The 23,268-nt window shown below is 45.3% G+C and overlaps 1 protein-coding gene across 1 annotated transcript in view; it reads left to right on the top strand.

Moving 5' to 3' along the window:
• Window positions 1-20,590: 20,590 nt before the first annotated feature.
• Window positions 20,591-23,268, top strand: part of TMEM233 (transmembrane protein 233) — a gene marked incomplete at its 5' end in the record, with an annotated part of 29,478 nt that continues 26,800 nt past the window's right edge. Inside the window, one exon of the mRNA XM_081251736.1 lies at window positions 20,591-20,776. Within this exon, the coding sequence (XP_081107862.1) occupies window positions 20,591-20,776 (186 nt within the window). The remainder of the gene's footprint in view (window positions 20,777-23,268) is intronic.

Here is a 23,268-nt window from a genome sequence, read left to right as displayed (position 1 = left end):
GCTCTAAGGCTTGGGTGAGGGCTATCGCCTTGGCTTTTTAGGGCAGAAGTCCCTGAGGGTAGGCTTTGTGCCTCCATGACTTGGGTCTGGGAGGTCACCATGTATCCCACCAGCCTTTTTCCTTCTCTCATAAAACTGCTCCTGTCGGGCTTTCCTGGTGGTGCAGTGGTTGAGAGTCCACCTGCCGATGCAGGGGACACGGGTTCGTGCCCCGGTCCGGGAAGATCCCACGTGCCGCGGAGCGGCTGGGCCGGTGAGCCATGGCCGCTGAGCCTGCACATCCGGAGCCTGTGCTCCGCCACGGGAGAGGCCACAACAGTGAGAGGCCCGCGTACCGCAAAAAAAAAAAAAAAGAAAGAAAACTGCTCCTGTCTATGAACCATCCCTCTTTGGTGTTTAGTACAGGCTCACTTCCTAGGTCACAGGGACAGGAATAGATCATGTCTATGGTGTCTATATAATCGTGCTCCAAGCGGTCCCATTTCTGTGGGTAAGCGGGGTGGCAGGATTTTGCGTGTGACAGGTTTTTATGGTAACTGCTGGCTTGTCTAAAAGCATAGCCTGAGCTTGGATCAACCTTCCGGAGGATACACATTCTGTTCCCTTAGAACTTAACCAAAGCCTGAACCTGGTGTGAAGTCCAGGTTGACCAGACATTAACTTTTCAGCTTTCTGTAGCAGAGTGGTAGCAGCTGTCACTGCCCGTGGGCAAGGAGGCCACCCCTTAGCAGTTTGATCTAATTGTTGAGAGAAATAAGCAACCACCTGAGTAAGGGGTCCTAGGTTTTGAGGGAATACCCCAGTGACAATTCCTCTTCTCTCGTGAATATGAAGGTTAAGAGGGTTAGCTAAATCTGGGAGGGCCAGGGCATGGGCCTGAAATAATTGCTTTCTCAACTTTTGACAGGCCCCTTCACGTTCTGAATTCCATTCAAAAGGATCATCATCCTTTCATACAGAGGTCTAGCTATTAGATCATAGTTAGGGACCCAGGTGCAGCAAAACCCAGCCATCACCAGGAAACCCCTAAGCTGTCTTCCAGTTCTGGGAGGGGTGAGGCTGCATGTGTGTTCTTTCCTTTCCTAGTATAGGCCTCTCTGACTTTCTGTGAGAAGGAAGCCTCGTTAACTCACCCTAGTTTGTGGTATTTGAGCCTTTTTCTTGGACACTTTATATCCTTTATTGGCTAAGTGGTTCAGAGCAGCTCAGAGGCCTCCTTAGTAGAGCTGGCTATCAGAATGTCGTCTGCATCCAGGATGTAGATCTTTTAGATCTTTAGCTAAAATCTCCCCAAAGATGGTGGATGAATTTTTGAACTCTTGGGGCAGGACTGTCTAGCAGTATTGTTTTTTGTTGTGAGTTTGGGTCCTGCTGCTCAAAAGCAAAAAATTCTTGTGACTCTGGAGCTAATGGAATACAGAAGAAGGCATCTTTTAAATTTAATACAAAATACCAAGTCCTGGTGGACGGTAGAGTAGTCAGCAGGGTGTAGGGATCAGGGGCCACTAGATGCGTATCCTTGGTGGCTTCATTGATTTCCCTGAGGTCCTAGACCATCCAGTGTTCCCCCCTGGGTTTCTTTCCAGGGAGAATGCAGTTGTTACAGGCTGATTGGCCTGGTCTAATAAGGCCCTGGTCAGTTAGGCCCTGTATGACAGGGGCAATGCCCAACAAGGCCTCCGGATGGGGTGGGTACTGTTCTCTATGGGCCATGTATGTCCAGGTTTTAGAAGGACCGTCACAGGACTGGATCCTGCAGCTCATGGTGCTCCAGGTCCGAGTGCCAAGTGTGGCATTTCTGCACGTGCCCCACTGCCACCGTCCTGAATTCGGATGTCGTGTGCAGCACTTCTGCACACGGCACGCCAGGTGTCGGGCACAGCCTTTTCGCTCTAGGGACTCTGGTCTGAATTGCTGGGTGCAAGGCCTCTGCACATGGTACCCTGTGAGCAAGTGAAATTATACTCAGCACAAAGGGGAAAATAGTTAGATTTTATTACCCACGTTCTATTTTTATTTCCCGGGAATTGTTCATGGGCTTTGCTGGTGAAACACTCAGATTCATCTTACAGTTTTCAGTATTAATACCTACTCGCAGGTCCCAGAGTTCTGAACCAGAGGCTAAACACCCCTGGGACAGAATTCCTATGAAGCAAGTTATGCATAGTCATGGTTATAGTCATGGGTCACTAACATATAGTACCAAGTTTTAAAATAATTTAATATTTATAGTAATTTAGTATATAGTTTATTATATGTAGTAAATATATTTTACTACATGATGTGCTGTATAGAGAAAAGTACATATATTTATACAGTACTATATACTACACAATATATATGATATATAAAAGTATAGAGATTATTATATTTTACCATGTACATATATGTGTGTATATAGAAAGTACACTCATTCATTTATTCATTTGTGCTGTGAAACTGGACATTTTCACATGATATTTTGTACCCCCTCTAGTCTTAAAGTGGAAGACACACCTATTTTAAAGCCATAGTATTTTTTCAATTGCTCCTGAGATAGAGGTTGAGTTCATCATAGGAAGAAGAGAAGACTTCTATTTTGTTTTGAGGAGAATTACTCTTAGAGGCCTTTGAATTAAGCAAAGGAGAAGCAAAGGCCTCTTCTGAAAAGGTCTTCATTAAGGGCAGAGATGTCTCTCTAAAGAGATTTCTGTGTCAGCAGGAAAGGAGAGACTCTCCTTCCTCTGGAACAAAGTGGGGTTGGCAGCTTCAACCCTGATCTGGGGAAGAGATGATCAAAAGCACTGGCAACTCTGGGAAACAGGCTGAGCCCACTGAGGCAGGAGAGGAGAGGCACCAGGTGGGGCATTTCAAGGCCAGGATTCAGGGTCTCGGTTGCCCTTTCTATGGTACAGTTTCCTGCTCTCACCTCCACGCATCCAGTAAATGATGTAGGGCTAAGGTGGTGAGAGATGCCCAACAGAGAACTTAGGAGTGGGAGCCCAGAGGAAGGCCCTTAGGACAGATACGGGGAGCAGGGAAGCATTCTGCAGGAACCCCCAGAAGTACCTGGGAAGGGCAGCTTGGTACCAACTCCAGTGGATCAACTAGGAGAAGAGCTCAGACAATTGTGATGCAATTATGAGTGGAAGATGGAGGATCCCAGGACATCTGGGATACAGTGAACTCAACAGTACTGACTATCAGTTCTGTATCCAGAACTAGAAAGACCACGGTGAACAAGATAGACATGGTCTTGAACCTCACAGATACAACAACTATGTACAAATATGAAGTTGATTCCAATAGAGATTACAGTCTCTGAAAGTGTCAGCAAACTTTTTCTATCAATGACCAGATAATACATATTCTAGGTTTTGGGTCATATGGTATCTGTCACAACTACTCCACTCTGCCACTAGTGTGAAAGCAGTCACAGACAATGAGTAAGAAAATAGGCATTGTTGTATTCCAATAAAGCTTTATTTATGGACACCAAAAATTGAATTTCATACAGTTTTCACATGTCACAGAATGTTATTTTTTTTTCAACTACTTAAAAATTCAGAAATTATTCTTAACTCACAGGTTATCCAAAAACAGGTGGCAGGCTGGATGTGGCTCCTGGGGTGTAGTTTGGCTATCTCAGCTTGTCAGTTAACCTTAAATATAAATAATAATAATTTTTAAAAGCCTGTGGTTTTGAGAATTTGCTAAGTGTCAGGTGCTATGTTAAGTATGTTTCACTATAATAATATTACACTTATAAGTTGGCTTTCCAGTGGACTTTCTTGACTGGGAAAGGAGACAGTGACGGTGCAGCTACTTTTCCAAGTATTGAGCGTAGCTATGGGTGATGTCACTCTATGAGCATCATCCATTATATCTGTCTCTTTATTTTTTTTTACTTTTTTTTTATTGGAGTATAATTGCTTTACAATGTTGTGTTAGTTTCTGCTGTACAGTAAAGTGAATCAGCTATATGTATACACATATCCCCATATCCCCTCCCTCTTGGACCTCCCTCCCCACCCCATCCCACCCCATCCCACCCATCTAGGTCATCACAGAGCACCGGGCTGAGCTCCCTGTACTGTACAGCAGGTTCCCACTAGCTACCTATTTTACGCATGGTAGTGCATTTATGTCAAACCTGATCTCCCAATTCATCCCACCCTCCCCTTCCCCCCCCGTGTCCACACATCTGTCCTCTGCATCTGTGTTTCTATTCCTGCCCTGCAAATATGTTCATCTGTACCATTTTTCTAGATTCCACATATATGTGTTAATATACGATATTTGTTTTTCTCTTTCTGACTTACTTCACGCTGTGTGACAGACTCTGGGTCCATCCATATCTCTACAAATGACCCAATTCTATTTCGTTTTATGGCTGAGTAATATTCCATTATATATATATATATATGTACCACATCTTCTTTATCCATTCATCTGTCAGTGGACCTTTAGGTTGTTTCCATGTCCTCGCTGTTATAAACAGTTCTGCAATGAACATTGGGCTACATGTTTCTTTTTGAATTATGGTTTTCTCAGGGTATATGCCCAGTAGTGGGATTGCTGGGTCGTATGGTAGTTCTATTTTTAGTTTTTAAAGGAACTTCCATACTGTTCTCCGTAGTGGCTGTATCAGTTTACATTCCCACTAACAGTGCAGGAGGAGGATTCCCTTTTCTCCCCACCCTCTCCAGCATTTATTGTTTGTAGACTTTTTGATGATGGCCATTCTGACTGGTGTGAGGCGATACCTCATTGTAGTTTTGATTATCTGTCTCTTTAAAGGAAGTGTTGAAATAGCTGACCTAGCCATCTCCTCTCAAAGTCACCAAATGCTAAGCAAGAAGGGATCATCAAGTCCAATCCTGCCACTTTATTAAAGGACATCTGAGTCTTAGAGGGAGTTACAGAAAAGGCACCCAAACACAGCAGCCATCGGGCCACATCTCCTGGCCCCATTTACCGCTGCCTTTCCCCATCCTCAGTGACCATTCAGCTTCTGGTCACAAATTGGCAAATGGGATCACAGAAAACCAGGTGGCCTTGGGTCAACAGAGCATCTTGCCCAACAAGGGAACATTCAGCTAAGAGTGACTCTGGCGGGGCGGGGAGAGACAGATTTAACAGGCATCTGGGCAGGAAACACTGCCCTGTTTATTGATGGAAAACTGTTTGCCAGATTAAGAGCTCTTTGGGGACCTTTGAAGATGTTTGGCAAAGTCCAGTCCCAAAAGCTGATGTGCGCTGAGAAAAAAAATCTGTGGGCCTCTGAAAACGGAGCAGCCAAAAGGCTACCTCCCCAGAAGCCTATGAAGGGAGCAGCATGAAAAGCTCCACTTCAAAGAGGATGCATGGGAGTGAGCTACCGTCTCTTTAAGAGGTGCCCCTCCTCCAGGAATTAGTCAGGCACTCCACCCTGGCCCTGTAATTTCTTTCTTTTTTTTTTTTTTTTTTTTTGCTGTATGTGGGCCTGTCACTGTTGCGGCCTCTCCCCTTGCGGAGCACAGGCTCCGGACACGCAGGCTCATCAGCCATGACTCACGGGCCCAGCCGCTCCGCGGCATGTGGGATCTTCCCGGACCGGGGCACGAACCCGTGTCCCCTGCATCGGCAGGCGGACTCTCAACCACTGCGCCACCAGGGAAGCCCCCTGTAACTTCTTTGGAGCAATTTGCACAACTGGAATTAGTCACTTGTATGTATTTTATACCCGCAAGCCCCAAGCCTGTTTGCTGTACTAGCAAAGTGCCAGGCACATGGTAAAAACTTATTGACCATAGTGAGACACCGCCTCACAGCCATAAGGATGGCTCCTATCAAAAGCAACAGTAAGTAACACGTACTTGTGAGGATGTGGAGAAATTGGAACCTTCGTACATGGTTGATGGTAAAATGGTGCAGCCGCTGTGGAAAACTGTGGCAGTTCCTCAAAAAGTTAGAAATAGAACTACCATTTGACCTGGCAATTCCACTTCTGGGTACATATCCAAAAGCATTGAAAGCAGAATCTTGAAGAGATAGTTTTACACTCATGTTCATAGCAGCACTATTCACAACAGCCAAAGGTAGAAGCAGCCCAAGCATCCATTGATGGGTGAATAGGTAAGCAAAATGTGGTATAACATACAACGGAATATTCAGCCTTCAAAAGGAAGGAAATTCTGACACGTGCTGCAACACGGATGAACCTTGAAGACATTATGTTTAAGTGAAGTAAGTCAATCACAAAAAGACAAATATTGTATGATTCCACTTATATAAAGTAGCTAGAGTAGTCAGACTCATACAAGCAGAAAATAGAATGAATGTTGCCAGGGCTGACAATGTCAGTACGCTTGACATTACTGAACTGTACACATAAAAAATGGTTAAGATGGTAAATTTTATGTTATATGTATTTTACCACAGTTTTTAAAAGTGAGTTTAAAAAAAAACAACTTCTTGAATACACTGCTGGGGAGACTTTCAGCTATGTGGAACAAAATCCAATGCAAGCCTAATTAAGCCAAAAGAAAATTTTATTGGCTCATGTGACCAAAAAAATCCAAAGGTAGATGCTTCAGATATAGCAGAATCCAGCTGTTCAAATGATACCATCAGGAATCTGTCTCCATCTCAGCCCTGTCCCCACGTTGTGGGAAAGATGAGCACACAACTTTTGGAAGATGGATTTGCTGTTCATCAGTATAAGTTTCTTTCTGAATTGGACACTAAGTGGAGACTACTTTAAAATCCTCTCAGGCTCACCTCACACTTCAGGGAGTGTGGGATTGGGTGGGAACAGTGGGGAAGAATGTGACTCGAAGGGATTTTTTTCAGAGCGATGAAACTTGTGGTGGTGGTGATTTCACAGATCTATGCATGTGTTTAAATTCCTAGAACTGAACAGTCCCAAAACCCAGTTTTTCTGTGCATTAATTAAAAAATAAAATAAAATTTATAATATATCAACAAAATGTAAGTGGGGGGGGAAAGAGTGGACAAGAAATAATAACCTGCTTAGATAATCAGGAACTTTTGAAAAGTAAGGTAATGGAACCACTAGAAGTTTTTAATTTTAATCTGGTAATTTAAAACCCAGAGGAGGGGCTAAAAGGCAATTTAAACCTAACTAAATCGAAAATAGATGAACTAAAAAATTCTAAATAAATTACCCAAAAAGCCACATGGAGACATAGAGATAAAATATATGAAATAAATATCAAGTGACATAGAAGATAGATTAGAGAGCCTAACAAATATCTAATCAAAGTTTATGTAAACAATAGAGAGAATGGAAAACATAATATTTGAAGATATGATGGTTGTGGTTTTTTAAAAATTAGTAAAAGATATGGATCTGGAGATATGGATCTGGATCATTTGCTGGAAGCCCAGCAAATCCCAACCAGAATAGATAAAGGTCTTACTTACGCATCATGGTACAATTACAAATAGCAAAACAAAGATCTTAAAAGCAGCCAGAAGGAAAAGAGGGTCATTTGTAAAGGAAAGACACAAGTAGACAGCACACATCTTATCAGTAACATGGAAAGCCAGCTGTGAGTGAAATAACATCTTTAAAATACAAAGCAGAAATAACTGTCAAACTAGTTTTGTGCACTCAAAAAAAGCCATCTTCCAAGAATGTGGGCTACGTACAGACATTTTCCAAAAATCAAAAAGTGGAATAGTTTATTACCAATAGATCCCACTAATACAATTTCTAAAAGATATTTCAAAGAGAAGAAAAGTAAGCCCATAAAGAAAATATGAAATTTAAGAAGGAACAATACCAAATACATTGGTAAATAGGTAAATATAAAATATTATGGGGGCTTCCCTGGTGGCACAGTGGTTGGGAGTCCGCCTGCCGATGCAGGGGACACGGGTTCGTGCCCCGGTCCGGGAGGATCCCACATGCCGCGGAGCGGCTGGGCCCGTGGGCCATGGCTACTGGGCCTGCGCGTCTGGAGCCTCTGCTCCGCAACGGGAGAGGCCACAACAGTGAGAGGCCTGCATACCGCAAAAACAACAACAACAAAAATATTATGTTAAAAAAAAAGTGAACATAATAGTAATACTTTATTTGTGAGGTATAAAAATAGACTTAGGGGCTTCCCTGGTGGCACAGTGGTTGAGAGTCCGCCTGCCGTTGCAGGGGACACGGGTTTGTGCCCCGGTCCAGGAAGATCCCACATGCCGCGGAGCGGCTGGGCCCGTGAGCCATGGCCGCTGAGCCTGCGCGTCCGGAGTCTGTGCTCCGCAACGGGAGAGGCCACAACGGTGAGAGGCCCGCGTACCGCAAAAAAAAAAAAAAAAAAAAAAAAAAACAGTGTGGTACTTCTGTGAGGAGAGGCAAATAGGCCAACCAGTGGAACAGACCCACATGCATTTAGACATTTGATTGATGACAGATTATTAACAGTGCTATATTAATTAGATATCCACGTGGAAAAAGAATACTGACCCCTCCTCACCCCCTTCACTAAATATCCTGTTTTCTTAAAGGATGCTGTGAGGCTTGAATTCACAATTAGGAGACAGAATACATCCTCCGCACTTCTTCACTGATTTCAGGTTACCACTTAGCGCTTCAGCTGTTGGCAGGCTTAAGAAGTTGCACCTTTGGCATGGAAATCAGGGTGTCAGAGTGGGACCAGCAGCAGTGAGGGTACATAGGAGACTCGATATGGTGACTATAGCTGGCAGACCTGTCTGCAAGCATATGTGACACGCCCCCAGGGTCTACCACACAGGAACGGAGGGTCCCTTGCCGTATTCTGGAAGTTCTGGGTGAGCAGGTGGAGGCAAGGGCCAGTTGGATATTACTGTTAAAGTGACTCCAGGGGGCTTCCCTGGTGGCGCAGTGGTTAAGAATCTGCCTGTCAATGCAGGGGACGTGGGTTCGAGCCCTGGTCCGGGAAGATCTCACATGCTGGGGAGCAACTAAGCCCAATGTGCCACAACTCCTGAGCCTGCATTCTAGAGCCCGTGAGCCACAACTACTGAGCCCACATGCCTAGAGCCCATGCTCTGCAACAAGAGAAGCCACCGCAATGAGAAGCCTGCGCACCACAACAAAGAGTAGCCCCTGCTCGCTGCAACTAGAGAAAGCCTGCACACAGCAATGAAGACCCAATGCAGCCAAAAATAATTAATTAATTAATTAATTTTTTAAAAGAAGTGACTCCAATTGAGCTCGCAGGAACACAAGCCTATGAGCTCCCCGTAGGTCTGAATTAGGTCTCATCTACCTCTATGTCCTCAGTGTCACGCATAGGGTAAGTGTATTGTTTTGCTCAGGTGGCCATAATGAAGTACCAGAGACTGAGTGGCTTAAACATGGAAATTTATTTTCTCATAGTTCCGGAGGCTGGAATTCCTTTGTCGGTGTGGTTGGTTTCTTCTGAGGCCTCTCTCCTTGACGAGTAGATGACCGGCTTCCCCCTGTGTCTTTGCATGGTCTTCCCTCTGTGTGTGTCCAAATTTCCTCTTCTTATTAGGACACCAGTCATACTGAATTAGGGCCCACCCTAATGACCTCATTTTGACTTAATCACCTCTTTGAAGACCCTGTCTCCAAAAACCATCCCTTTCTGCAGTCCTGGGGGTTAGGACTTCAACACACGAAAGTGTTGGGGGGTACGATACAGCCCATTTGACACTGTGCTAAGTAAGTGAATGAGTGTGTGAGTGAATGATAGATGCCTCCATTACAACATCTCTTCTCTGAAAGAAGATTTGAAGCCCAGATGCCTGAGCAGAGAGTATGTAGGCATTTATGATGGTCCTGAACCCCTCCCCTTCAGCCAGTGAAACAAAGTGGAGGGTGCAGCCATCCCCAGTGGGACACCAGCTAGCCAAGCTAAGTGCTAATACAGTCTACTTGTTACGGCTACTGCTTTTATATCTTCAATATTCCAGCACTAAACCTTGAGGCTAATTTTCCAAGTGCCAAGGAGGCTTTCAAGAGTCCAATGCAGTCACCTTTTGGAAATTAACCCTCACCAATCCACAAATCCTATAGAACACATTTAGACACACAACCACGACCCTAAGAAATACTTTCATTGTCATGATACGTGGTAGGAGGATAAACTGACCTATAGCCATTTATTTCCAATTTTCCAGGTCAGGGCAACCCTTATAGCCAGAGTCCTAATTTCAAATATATAATTCCATTGTCTTCACATATATCCTTGTGATCAGTGGAATACATGCCCAAATTTTGGTAACTAAGGAAATGGTGGTAAAAAGCTTGGATATCAGAATATTAAACCTGGTCCTACTCTCTAAAGATATCACCATGCTTATCATATGCATGCTTTGGAGTTAATCATCTCACTGGTCCCTTGAAGTCTGACGCTTATCTCTAGATACCCTTTATTCTTTATAAAATTATGGCTTTGATATCTATTTATCACTTCATATTTATTTATTATTTTGATCAATATTAATTCAACATTCTTTCATCTGATCAGTATTTACTGAGTGTTTACTATGTGCTGGGTACTAAGACCTCATGTACAGCAGTGAAAGAAGGTTCCTGCTACCATGAAGCTTATGTATTAGTGGGGAGATGGATGCTAAGTAAATAATAACAATTATAATTAGAATAATTGAAAAATGTAATTGAAAGCCATGTGAAGATCAGAGTATAATCCAGTTGAAGGGAACAGAATATGCAAAAGCCCTGAGGTAAGAACAAGAGTTTTTAGAGGAACAGAAAAACCGTGCAGTGTGACTCTGAGTATCAGAAGTTCAGTAAGTGTCCAGAATGGTATGTTCTGTCATTTGGTTTAAGCTGAATTCTCCCAAGCATTTGGGAACTAGGAAAGGACATTCGTTCTTGTAAACAAGTAACTTCTCCGTTATCTCTTTCATGAGTTTAGATTTGGATCATGGCTCCTCTTAAGCTTCATCCTCTAACTTGAAGCATCCCAATGGTTTTTAGCTTATCTCATGCCACCTCAAGTCCTCTCGATAAAAATAACTTTGTCCTTTTTGCATTCCCAGTACTTAACACTTAGTGAGCCCTTATCATGTGTCAGGTGCCCTGCTCAGCACTGGACATGCATTATCTCCTTTAATCCCTACAGCGACCTTGTTAGGGATGGTATCATTTTATAGGCAAGAAAACTGAGGCTCAGGGAGACTGGATGACTTGTTCAAAATCACTAAAGAAAGAAGTGGGAGAACAGAAATTTGACTTGTCCAGGAGTGTGCCATGCTACTTTTGGCCGCACTCTATTGGTTACCCTTCTCCCCTACATGATGTACATGACCCTTGACCTAACTCAGTTCCTAAAATCATGGAGGATCTCAGGGAGTCCTCAGGCTCTTCTAAGGGACCTTTCAGTTCTGCCAGTTTACTGGTTCCAAATGCCATTTGGGACCAGATCCAGGTTGACTTCATCTGAGTCTCAAGGGAGGATTTTTTTTTTTTTTTTTTTTGCGGTACGCGGGCCTCTCACTGTTGTGGCCTCTCCCGTTGCGGAGCACAGGCTCCGGACGCGCAGGCTCAGCGGCCATGGCTCACGGGCCCAGCTGCTCCGTGGCATGTGGGATCTTCCCGGACCGGAGCACGAACCTGTGTCCCCTTCATCGGCAGGCGGACTCTCAACCACTGCGCCACCAGGGAAGCCCAAGGGAGGATTAAAAAAGTAAAATAAAATAAATAGAGATGCTGGGATTTGAACCCAAGGCTAAAAATCGTCTGCCTCTTTTGGAAAGCTCCCCCAGGTGATTCTGGTAAGCAGCAAAGAAGGGGTCAGTTTTATCCAGCCTGAGCTTCCTGATATAAGCAGCCTGTGCCAGGAAACTTTCAGAAGTGGAGAGATTATCACATACCAGTTTGATAGTCCTAGTATTTGAAACTTCTTTCTTCTTTGCCTGAACTCTGCTCTTCCCAAACTTTGGTTGCCTGAAGAAATGAGGTCATCCAGTGTCAACCAATAATACCATATGGTTGAAAATTCTTATAGCTGAGAAACAATTTCACATCCCATTTCCTAAAACTGTGCTGCTTTGTTCTGATTTTTGTAAGGAAAAAAAAAAAACACAAGCAAACACAGCACCTCAGAGTGCAAATTATAAAAGAAAAGCATGTGTGCCTCACTATATCCACTTTGCAAAACGATCAAAGGTACAGAACGAAGAGAAGGAAGTGGAAGGAGAAACGGGAGGAAGAAGTCGATGGGCATAGAAAGAGAAAAAAGAAAGATTAGGTCAAATATGGGCTCTACTGACTGTAGTTCTGAATTTTTAAAACACACTTTCACTCTTACTCAAAAGAACCATAGAGAAAATTTTCCCTTACCAAGAGTGTTATACCTTCATTGGCCCAAAAGATCCAGGAAAATTTTAATCCTTAATGCACAAAATTTCCCCAAGAGCCCAAGAAGAGCTTTTTTGCTGGATTGTGATAGAAAGCCCACGCCTTCATGTATAATTGAAGACGTTTAGGGCAGCAATACAACCCTTCCTGCTTATACACAGACTCCAAACCCTCGCTAATGTGCAGCTATCTCAGGAAGCTCTCTGAAGCAATTAAAAATAGTTATTCTGCTGCCTAGGAAGAGTCTGAGCTCGTCCTAGCCTTTGCATGGATTGTGACAACACATTAAGGAGTTATTCACTTCACTTGTACTCATTCTACAAACTTTTCTCAAACTGTGATTGCTAAACACGTAGGTAAGGCTCATTACATTTTTTTTCAAAATAACACAAATAGTGAAGATTGTTTTTGATAAGCATTTCCTCTTCATTTATCCAGTTGATTTCTAATTTGCCAAGTGTAGGAGGTAAAATTATATTATGTGTGGTCTTTACCCCTCAGGAGAATTTTGCTTCTGAAATTTTAATGCTGGAATCTTCATCTTCCACACAGGAAACCTAATTTAATTCATAGCAAATGTTGTTCTGAATGGAGTGTTATTTTGCATTTCATCTGTGATATACACAAGTCTCCAGAAATGGCAGGAAAAAATTGGTTACCTCATTAGGCTGTGTAGTTTAGAGCAGTGTTATTCAGTGCGTGATCTACATTCTAGCAGCACCAGCAGGACCTAATATTTTGTAGAAATAAAAAACACTTCTTTAGAGCAGTGATACCCAGTTGGAGGAAGTTTTGCCTCCGAGGAGGCATTGGAGACATTTTTGGTTGTTACAGTTGGGGGTGAGGATGCTATTGTATTCTAGTGGGTAGAGGTCAGGGATGCTGCTCAACATCCTCTGTGGCACAGGACAGTTCCCCACAACAAAGAATTATCTGAGGGCTTCCCTGGGCGCAGTGGTTGAGAGTCCGCCTGCCGATGCAGGGGACACGGGTTCGTGCCCCGGTCCGGGAAGATCCCACATGCCATGGAGCGGCTGGGCCCGTGAGCCATGGCTGCTGAGCCTGCGCGTCCGGAGCCTGTGCTCCGCAATGGGAGAGGCCACAACAGTGAGAGGCCTGCGTACCGCAAAAAAAAAAAAAAAAAAAAAAAAAGAAATAAAATACTCCACTCCCCTCACAGATACAGAGAACAAACTAGTAGTTACCAGTGGGGAGAGGGGAGGGGCCAGATAGGGGTAGGGAATGAAGAGGTTCAAACTACTACCTATAAAATAAATAAGCTACAAGGATATATTGTACCAAACAAGGAATATAGCCAATATTTTATAATAACTCTAAGTGGAGTGTAATCTGTAAATATTCTGAATCACTATGTTGTACACCTGAAACTTATATAACATTGTAAATCAACTGTACTTCGATATAATAATAGTGTAAAATAAAAAAATTTAATTAAAAAAATACTCCACTCCCCCAAGTCACTATCATATTATCCTGTTTTATTGCCTTCCTTACAGATTGTAAGTATCTCATTTGTTTGTCCATCAGAGTAGGGGTCATGGCTCTCTTGTTTGCCACTATATCCCCAGCACCCGAAATAATGCCTGACATGTGGTAGCTTCTCAAATAAATATTACTGAGTGAATAAGAAGACTTAACTGACAAAGTGTGATACAGGTTGACAAAACCAGAACATCTGGTCTCCTTAACTCGGGTGCACCAAATGATACACTCCAAACCTAGACACTCAGCTCTCCCTCTCTAGCCCACATGTAGGTGCAATCCTTGTCCAGTCCTCTTCAGTCTTCCTAATACCCAGCAGATCAGGCCTGCTCAGCTGTCACCCCTAACACCTCCACCACCCATTACTCCAGCTTGCCATTCCACGGGTCAGTTTTCAGCCTTTCAGAACCTAATCTGGTTCGCAGTCCAGATTCTTTGGAAATGATTCTGCTCCAGGAGACCTCTCCTGCGAACATGGCGAGCCACATGCAAGTCCCCACACGGCAAGGGAAGGAGAACACTTCTATAGAGGGGAAGAGGCAGTGGGCGGGCCCTAGGAAACAAAGAGTCCCTGGCCTGTCATTGGCTGAGTCCTTGCCAGGAGAAAAGAGGAATCTTTCTTCTTCCTGTTGGGCTCTGTTATCATCACAGGGCATGAGGGCTCCCCCGTCTGGTCTCCCAACTCTGTTTAGCTGAAGTTTCTGTTTATTAATTTTTTATAGCAGGTTCATCCATGAGTTGCAGAGTATAGTCCAAAACACAGCATTATATATATATATATATATATATATATATATATATATATATATACACATACACACACATCTATATGTATGTGTATATATCCTTATAATATATATATTTTATATATAAAATGATGGGATGGATACAGTTCTTCCCTGGTACAATGGAGGATGAATGGGAAAAAGATTTTTAAGTCAGAGAGTTTGTGTTTTATGCCCCTCCATCTTCAAGTGGTTTCATTAAAAGGTGGTGTGGTTTAAAAAATTAACAGGACAGAATCTGTTTCACCCTCATACTCCCTCTCCCCTGTTTTGCTCATTTTTCCCCCTTGTGAGAGGATCAAAATTGTTGGAAATTGGAAACGTAAATGGTTTTCTAATAATATTCGCCAAAAAGACACTGTTCTTTTGTAGCAAACCCCTGAGACCACAGCAGTTACTTTATGACTGCTAAAGCCGGGTAGTTGAGACTAACGCAGAATTTGGCAGCAAACGTACTCGACTTCTTACCATTCCTGAAGATCTGGAACCTTTCTCTTGCATTTTCGCAGATCAGCAGATTCTCAGTCAATCTCTCTCCCTCTCTCCCTCTCTCCCTCTCTCCCTCTCTCCCTCTCTCCCTCTCTCCCTCTCTCCCTCCCTCCCTCCCTCCTTCCCTCCTTCCTTCCCTCCTTCCCTCCCTCTCTCTTTCTCGCCTTCCCTCTCCCTCCCTTCCTCTATTATGGAATCCTAGATACAAATAACATCAAAAAGCATACATTCAACATCACCCCATTGAATATTGTAGATCTAGGGATCCATCTGGCATTGAGAAGTTGTTCTTTGAATCCATCTCATTTCATCTCAATCATCTCATTTCTGTAGTCCATTGAATCTGTGATTGTTTCCTTAGCCTACATTTTAATTTTACCTTTGGTACATACCTTATAATATAATGTCTCAACCAGCAAGTCTGTTTTCTTTGCCTTTCAAAGACAGACATCTACCCTGTAAAATCATGAGTCATAAAGAAATGATCACAAATGCTGATAACTGGGTACAAAAGATATCCATCACAGCATTTTTCATGTTTTGTGTAACAACAGAAACCCACTAAAAATAATCTAAATAGCTAATTATCAGGGAACGGTTACATAAGTAATAATCCATCTCATTAACAGGAAATGATGCAGACTATGAAAATATCTGCAAAGAACGTTAATAGTGATATAACATGTAGAAAGAGGATTAGAAGGAAATATTCCCTTATTTTCATGGTGGTTAACACTGGATGGTAGGATATAGGTGATATCTCGTCTTACTTATACTTTTATTCATTTTCCTACTTTTCTAGATTGAAGGTATATTAGTTTTACATTTGGAAGTAAAACTATTTTCAAAGGTCAAAAAGGGTAAGTTGTTACATCAGGATCTAGAAAGCTAGAGTGAGTTTTTTTCCCTCTCCTACACTGGCTATTAGGAAGTCACTTTCTTCTCTCCTTTTAAAAGAGGGAAGATATTTCCACATTATTAAGCAATCAGCCAGTAGGGTTCATTCAATAGCAATAAATGGGCCTCTCAAGAGAAAATTAGTGAAGCTCAGGAAATTAGAGCTAGAAACCCTTACTGAGTGGTCTAATGCATCCCTCAAGAATCAACGCCATATACATTGCACTTGCTGGTATGGGCACTTTCTTTTCAATCTAATTGTAAATGTTTCAAGTGATTGCAGTTTCACTGCTGTATTTTAGACCAGTCAACAAACTATTAATCCATCTTTCCTGAGCAGAATATAATAACTCCAGCAAACTTGAGAGATGTCAAACTACCTCTCTTGCCTGGACCTGCTAGCTGAACAAGTATCTTAGACCTGGTTCAAATCCTGGCACCTCCACTCAGCTATAAGGCCTTACACAAGACCGTTTACCTGTCTGATCCTAGGTTTCCTCAGCTGTAAAAAGAAACCTCTCCACGTACCTTACAAAGGGTGCTGTAGGAATTAAATGAGATGGTGCATCTAGGGAATGCATTGAGTGCACACAGTAGGTACTCAGTAAATCTTTGGTGATTCTGGAGTGTTGGACCAGTGTTGAACAGTTGTTTTCCTGACAGAGGAGATGGGCTATGCTGAGTCAACAACCCCTTTTTAGTGTATTTCCCTGGATGACACAAGTGGGTTGGAGTGGATGGTGCAGTTCATGACCTTGAAACAGCAAAATTCCATTTGGTACCCAATCCTTGAGCTTAGTCACACCAACTAATATCACCAGGCTCACATCACAAATATGGCTCATACAGCCCCCATTGGAGCCTTTTCATTGTTGATAAGAGCTGCAACTAGAACACTGGCCATGGGGATGGGAAAAAAAGGATGGAGTGAAGAGTCATGTTTGAGGTGGAATCAGTAGGGTGTGATGAAATGTTCATGTAGAAGCTGAAGGAAAGAGAATAATAATGCCCTCCAAGTTCCTAACGTGGATGACTACATGCACAGCTTATTGAATCACCAAATATCTACTGAACACCTATGAAGAGCCAGGAACTGGGCATGAGGAACACCACAGTGAACAAAACAAACAAACAAAAATCTCTGCTTTTGTGAGTTTACCTTCTAGTGGGAGAGACAGACAATAAATAGTAAACAAATAAATAAGACAATTTCTGGTTGTGGCAGTGTAGTGAAGGAAATAAATAGGATAAAAGGATGGAGAATAAGATTCTGGAAACCTGCTTTAGATATGATGGTCAGGGAAGGACTCTCTCAGGACATAAATCCATGAGGTGATGGGTTCTGAAAGATGAGAAGGAGCCAACAGGTGAAGAGAGGGAGGGACACATTCTGGGAAGAAGGAATAGCAGGTCCAAGACCTTGGGATAGGAAAAAGCTAGGTGTACTCCTTGAGAAAAGAAAAGGAAAAAAAAAAAAGGCCCGGGGCTTCCCTGGTGGCACAGTGGTTGAGAGTCCGCCTGCCGATGCACGGGACACGGGTTCGTGCCACGGTCCGGGAGTATCCCACATGCTGTGGAGCGGCTGGGCCCGTGAGCCATGGCCGCTGAGCCTGCGCGTCTGGAGCCTGTGCTCCGCAACGGGAGAGGCCACAACAGTGAGAGGCCCGCGTACCACAAAAAAAAAAAAAGAGAGAGAAATGGGCGGGACCCATTAGCCAAGAACCAAGCCTTGAGAAGCAGGTTCTTGGGGAGGACACTTTCACGTTTGACATGCTGAGTTTGAGGTACCAGAGGCAACCTAAAAACTAAAGATCCAGACCTACATCCTGCGAACTAGAGACAGTATTGGGATTTGGAAAAATGTTCCGTTGCATCAAAATCACTGGGGAATGTTCTAAAAATACAGACTTCTCAGGCATTCAAAATACAGATTTCTGGGGTGCCACCCTGGGAAATTCTAATTCAGGTAGATCTTGGTCAAGATCCGGAAATCATTGTTCATTTCTCCCAGGTAATTCTGATCCATTCATTCAAGAACTATTGCTTGCATTCCTAGTATGTATCAGGACAATTCTAAGTGCTGGAGATACAGCCCTGAACAGGTTACAGAGCTTATAGTCTCAAGAAAGAACAGACAGCAAACAAGTAAACAAATAAATTACAATAGTGATACATGTCACCCCCCCAAAAAGCTGGTAGAATGTATAATAATTATGGGGACCTACACTAGATAAATCTAAAGAGCTCTCTGTCTCTCTGAGGAAGTGACATTTCAGTTGACAGCTGAGGAATAAGAAGGAGCAGCCATGTGACAGTCTTGGGAAATACCATTCCAGGCAGAGGGAACAGCCAAGGCAAAGGCTTGGTTGAGAACTCAGTAGATGAATCTAATTCTTTGGTTTATTCTCACTTGATTAACCAACCAAAATGGGGGAGAAGGCATGGTGGGAAAGGTACTGTTGTACTGTTTCATCATTTTTTTAATCATTTTTAAAAATTGAAGTACAGTGAACTTACAGTGTTTCAGGTGTACAGCAAAGTGATTCAGATAGACATGTAGATAGATAGATATCCCTTTTCAGTATCCATTATAGGTTATTACATGATATCGAATATAGTTCCCTGTGCTATATAGTAGGTCCTTGTTATTTATCTATTTTATATATAGTAGTGTGTATATGTTAATCCCAAATTCCTAATTTATCTCTCTCTCCCCACCCCATCCCTGCTATCCCCTTTGGGAACCATAAGTTTGTTTTCTATATCTGTGAGTCTATTTCTGTTTTGTAAATAAGTTCATTTGTATCTTTTTTTTAGATTCCACATATAAGTGATGTTTCATCTTTATATGTTCACTCAGCAAGCTATGCTAAGCACAATACCAGATACTGTACCAAGGGCTGACACAAAGATGAGCAAGACAGTTCCCTGTCTTAGGGATTTTGCAGTCCAGTGAGGGAGGTAGATATTCAAATCACTGCGGCCCATGAAATGAGTGAGAGCATCCCAGATAATCAATTCATGTTCTGAGAAAGCCAAGCACATGAGTAATACTTTCTCATCTCATTTCTCCGTACGATGGTGTGAGCAACTGTTTTTGAGACTGTACACACTGAAATTATTTGCACTTCTTTGCGACCCTGCCAGCTGAGACTATCTGGATTTTTCATGAAATATTTGCAACAATGGATATTGGGTTTGAGATACTGTATAACGACTATATTTGGGGAAAATATTGTCCTAATAATAGCTAACGTTTATTGAGCCCTTAGAATCACGTGGCTTGTCATGCAATCTCATAGTCTTTACAACATCCCTATAAGGCAGGGTCTCTCATTATTCCACCTTTTTTGGATGAAAAAATCAGAGCTCAGTCAGGTGAGGGAATTTTCCTGAGGTCATTCAACTCAGATGTGATGATTTCCCAGCTCTATCTGGGTTTGGAGCCCCAGTTCTGGTCCATACCATCTTTCATAAATTGCCCAGATACAATTGCTATCCTCACCCTGGCTCCCAAAGTGGATCCCTCTCTCCTTTCCATCCCAGTAACCACCTGGGTTGTCTACACGCGTTAGATCTACCTGCTTCTCTCTTTCCTATAGGTGGGAAAGTGGAGCGGAGAAGGACCCCTTGTTTCCACACTTGGGAGAAAGTGGAGGGCACCGGGGCAGGCCCTGACCGGGTGGTGCCCACTGCCTATCTACACTCCACCCCAGTCTCCAGAGGCCCCCTGTGCAGTGTGTGAAGGGTTAGGCCCCAAACTGAGCACCTTGTTCCCTGCCCACCTGTTGAGGAAAAGAAATCAGTGGGGCTCAATGTTCAAAGTCTTAGAAGGAGGATGGAGCAGGGGAAGCAAATCCTTAAAGTCAAGAGGAAGTAATAGGGCTTCCCTGGTGGCGCAGTGGTTGGGAGTCCGCCTGCCGGTGCAGGGGACACGGGTTCGTGCCCTGGTCCGGGAAGATCCCACATGCCACGGAGCGGCTGGGCCCGTGAGCCATGGCCGCTGAGCCTGCACGTCCGGAGGAGCCTGTGCTCCACAACGGGAGGGGCCACAACGGTGAGAGGCCCGCGTATCACCAAAAAAAAAAAAAAAAGAGGAAGTAATAAGTCTTTGGGCACCTTGGTAGGGTTGGACGGCCAACTGGATAGAGCTGTGTCGCCTGCTGTGACGCTGAATGTATTCACATTCAGCTGCTTAAAAAGATGAGCTGGTCATCTTCAGCCTGTAGGTCAGCCAGTCTACAACGTCTTAGAGTCTTTGCCTTCCCTTCCCTGAGCCTCCTTTTACTCCAGACTCTTAGGTGTGAGTCTGGGTGTCTGCCCGTTGGGCCCTGGGTGTGTCGTCAAGGAGTGCCTTCCCCCTGTTTCTCAGGCTGGCGGGCTCCCTGCCTCCTCCCCCATGCCCTCGCTCCCTCCCTCCCTCTCCTGCGGAGGCTCTTGGCCTGGGTCCCTGAGGCCGGACGGGTGCAAGTGAAGGGCGAAGGAGGGGTGAGGTTACGTCTGCCTGGAGCCCCGCGCCGCTGGCTTTTCAGCGACTCGCCAGGAGCCCGCGGCCAGAGCCCCAGACCGCGCCGACCGCCTCCCTGCACCGCGCGTCTCGCCCATGTCTCAGTACGCTCCCAGCTCGGACGTCAAGAGGGCTTTGGACAGCAGCCCCGAGGCCAACACTGAGGATGGCAAGACCGAGGAGGACGTGCCCATGCCCAAGAACTACCTGTGGCTCGCCATCGTCTCGTGTTTTTGCCCCGCGTACCCCATCAACATCGTGGCTTTAGTCTTCTCCATCATGGTGAGTGAACGAGGGCCCGGAGCAGCCAGGGAGGAGAGACCCGGGCCGTGTAACACGAGCCCCTCGGCCGCTCCCTTCCTCACGGCCCCGCGCTCCGGGGGTGTTCTGTCCTCCGCAGCCCCTGCTCACCTTTCTCGGGCCCTCCGCACTCTCCCCCCAGCCATCAGCGCCGCCACTGCTCTCCCTGTGGCTCTCAGAGCCCGGACCAAGCCTCCCCCAGGCCCACTTCTTCCAGCAGCGCCCGTGGTGCATTCTCTCCGTCCCGGGGAGGTTCTTCCCCGGACTTTCCCGCTTCCCTCCCGACCTCCTCCGACATTCCTGGGCGCTCATCCGATTCTTCTCAACCTGTTTTTCTGGAGCCTCCAAGCGCGCCACCCTCGCAGGCAGCAGCACACCCCGTCCGCTGAGCGCGCAGGCTCTGCGCCGCTCTTTGCCCCGCCAGTGCTCGGCCTCTCCAGCGCGCGGCACTGTCTCTGTCTGTTAGCGCGGAGTCCTTTCTTTGCCGCGCCCGGAGCGCCGCCTCCGCCGCTCTCTGAGGGTCCCCAGGCGATCCCCGATGTCCTCTAGAGCCCCGGTCCCACACTTCAGCACGCCCTCTCTGCGGCACCAGTTCCTTCGCACTTCTTCCTACGCCAGTTCCCTCTGCTTGGCTCCCTTCGGCACCCTTTGACCCCGCTTTCCAGTGAGCCTGCGCTCCAGCCCGTTCTTGGGCTGCCCCTGTGCCCCTCTCACCAGTACTGTGCGAGCTCACCTTTTACTCTTTCTGCCCCAGCATGTCGTAGTCCCTCTCTCACTTCCTGCGCGGGGCTCTCTGCCCGCCTCTCTTGGTGTTGCCCAGGGGCTCCCAGGCGCCCCTCCACCAATGCGTCTTACACCCTGGGAGCTCCCGGGAACCCACTGGGGACTCCCGCGCCCCGTGCAGCTCCGCGCGCCCTTTGCGCTGGCCTCCCGGGCTGCGTGCCTCTCTCTGCGCGATCCAGTCCCCCCTTCCGAAGCTCGCCTCCACCGCCCTCTTCCGCCCAGGTAGGAGCTCTGTGCGAACCCCACCGGGAGGGCAAGGAGCGCCCGCGAGGTCCTAACCTTATTGACTGGGGCAGCTGGCCGGGCACTGTCCCGGGACAGCCTTTGCAGTGAGCTCCCTCCCCCGCCCACCCACCTCGCCTGACCGAACTCTCCAGACACAGACCCGGGAGAGTCCGGATTCAGCTCAGTAAAGATCAAGAGCCGCCACCCCCTCCCCCCTCCCCCCTTCAAGCCCGCCCTCACTTGCCCGTGGGTGGTTCCGTATTTGCTTCGTGGGTGCACGCGAAGACCTCATTTGCACGCGCAGCTTGCCCTGTCTCAGACCACTGAAGTTCTGACTGCCTGGGTTCAAATCCCAGTTCCACCACGTACTAGCTAGCTGTATGCATCTCTCTTAATGTCAGTCTCTGTCTGTAAAATGAGAATAGTCAAAGCCATATGTCTTAGGATTGTTGTATTAATGAGATAAAGTGTGACCCGCTTGGCACAGTGCTCAGCATGGTGGTGGTATCAGATCTTTACTCGTCACTTGCTGAGGGCTTCTCTGATCGCTGTTTAAAATCAAACCCCCACAAGCTCTATTCTCCCTTCCCCGACAGTTTTTGCCCAGAGCACTCGCCTGCATCTGATATATTATTTCACTTATTAACATGCTTACTGTGTGTGTCCCCTCGTTAGAATATAAGCTCTCTGAGGGCCGGGATATTTGCTTGATGCTCGTTTTTTGTTGCTGTACCTTTACCTAGAAGAGAATCTGACAGTTGGTAGATACCCAATAAATCTTACAAAATGAATGCCTGAATGAATGCCTGAATGAATGAATGGTGTTAATGGGTCACAATGTCTGTTTTCTCCTGCTGCTCTATCCCGTACTGGAGCCTCGGAACCACCGTATCAGGTTCCTTTGGACCAACCTGCCAGTTTCCTCCCTTCCTCTCCCAAGATATCCGGTCTTGGGTTCTTTTTGTTTTTTGTGTTTTTTGGCAGCAAAGCAGGGGGAAGATGCAGCAGCCAGATTCTCCAGACAGCAGCAGACTCTCTGGCTGGTATTGGTGTCCACATTCTGTCCTGGTTTATTAATGAATCGACGGCCAATTTACCCCTTTCCCAGTGCCAACGAGAAAACTGCCTGCAAAGGCTCCCCGCACCCCACATTCATCGGAGATGAGCTAAAACTCCAGCGATGCTACTTGGTGTGTCCTGGGGGATAAGACTTGTATGTGTTTCGAATAGAAACCTTTTTCTGGTCCCCTCATCCCCATTCCCTCCACCAAGACTTTTTCACTAGCTTTACAGCAAGAGACCATTCTATTGTCAGAAAGTAGACACTGGAGTCAGAAAGTTGACTATGGCCAAGTTCCATACCCTTTCAAAGCCTTGGTTTCTTCACCTAGAAAATGAGAATGTGTAAAAGGTGTTTTAAGTGGAGGCAAAACTGTTGTAAGGATAAAACAGAAGAAAAGCGTGTC

The sequence above is a fragment of the Mesoplodon bidens genome, assembly GCF_964165515.1.
Source record: "Mesoplodon bidens genome assembly, chromosome: 13".
NCBI classification, from domain to species: Eukaryota; Metazoa; Chordata; class Mammalia; order Artiodactyla; family Ziphiidae; genus Mesoplodon; species Mesoplodon bidens.
Note: the sequence above shows the minus strand (reverse complement) of the source record. Positions and strands in the feature narration are given on the sequence as shown.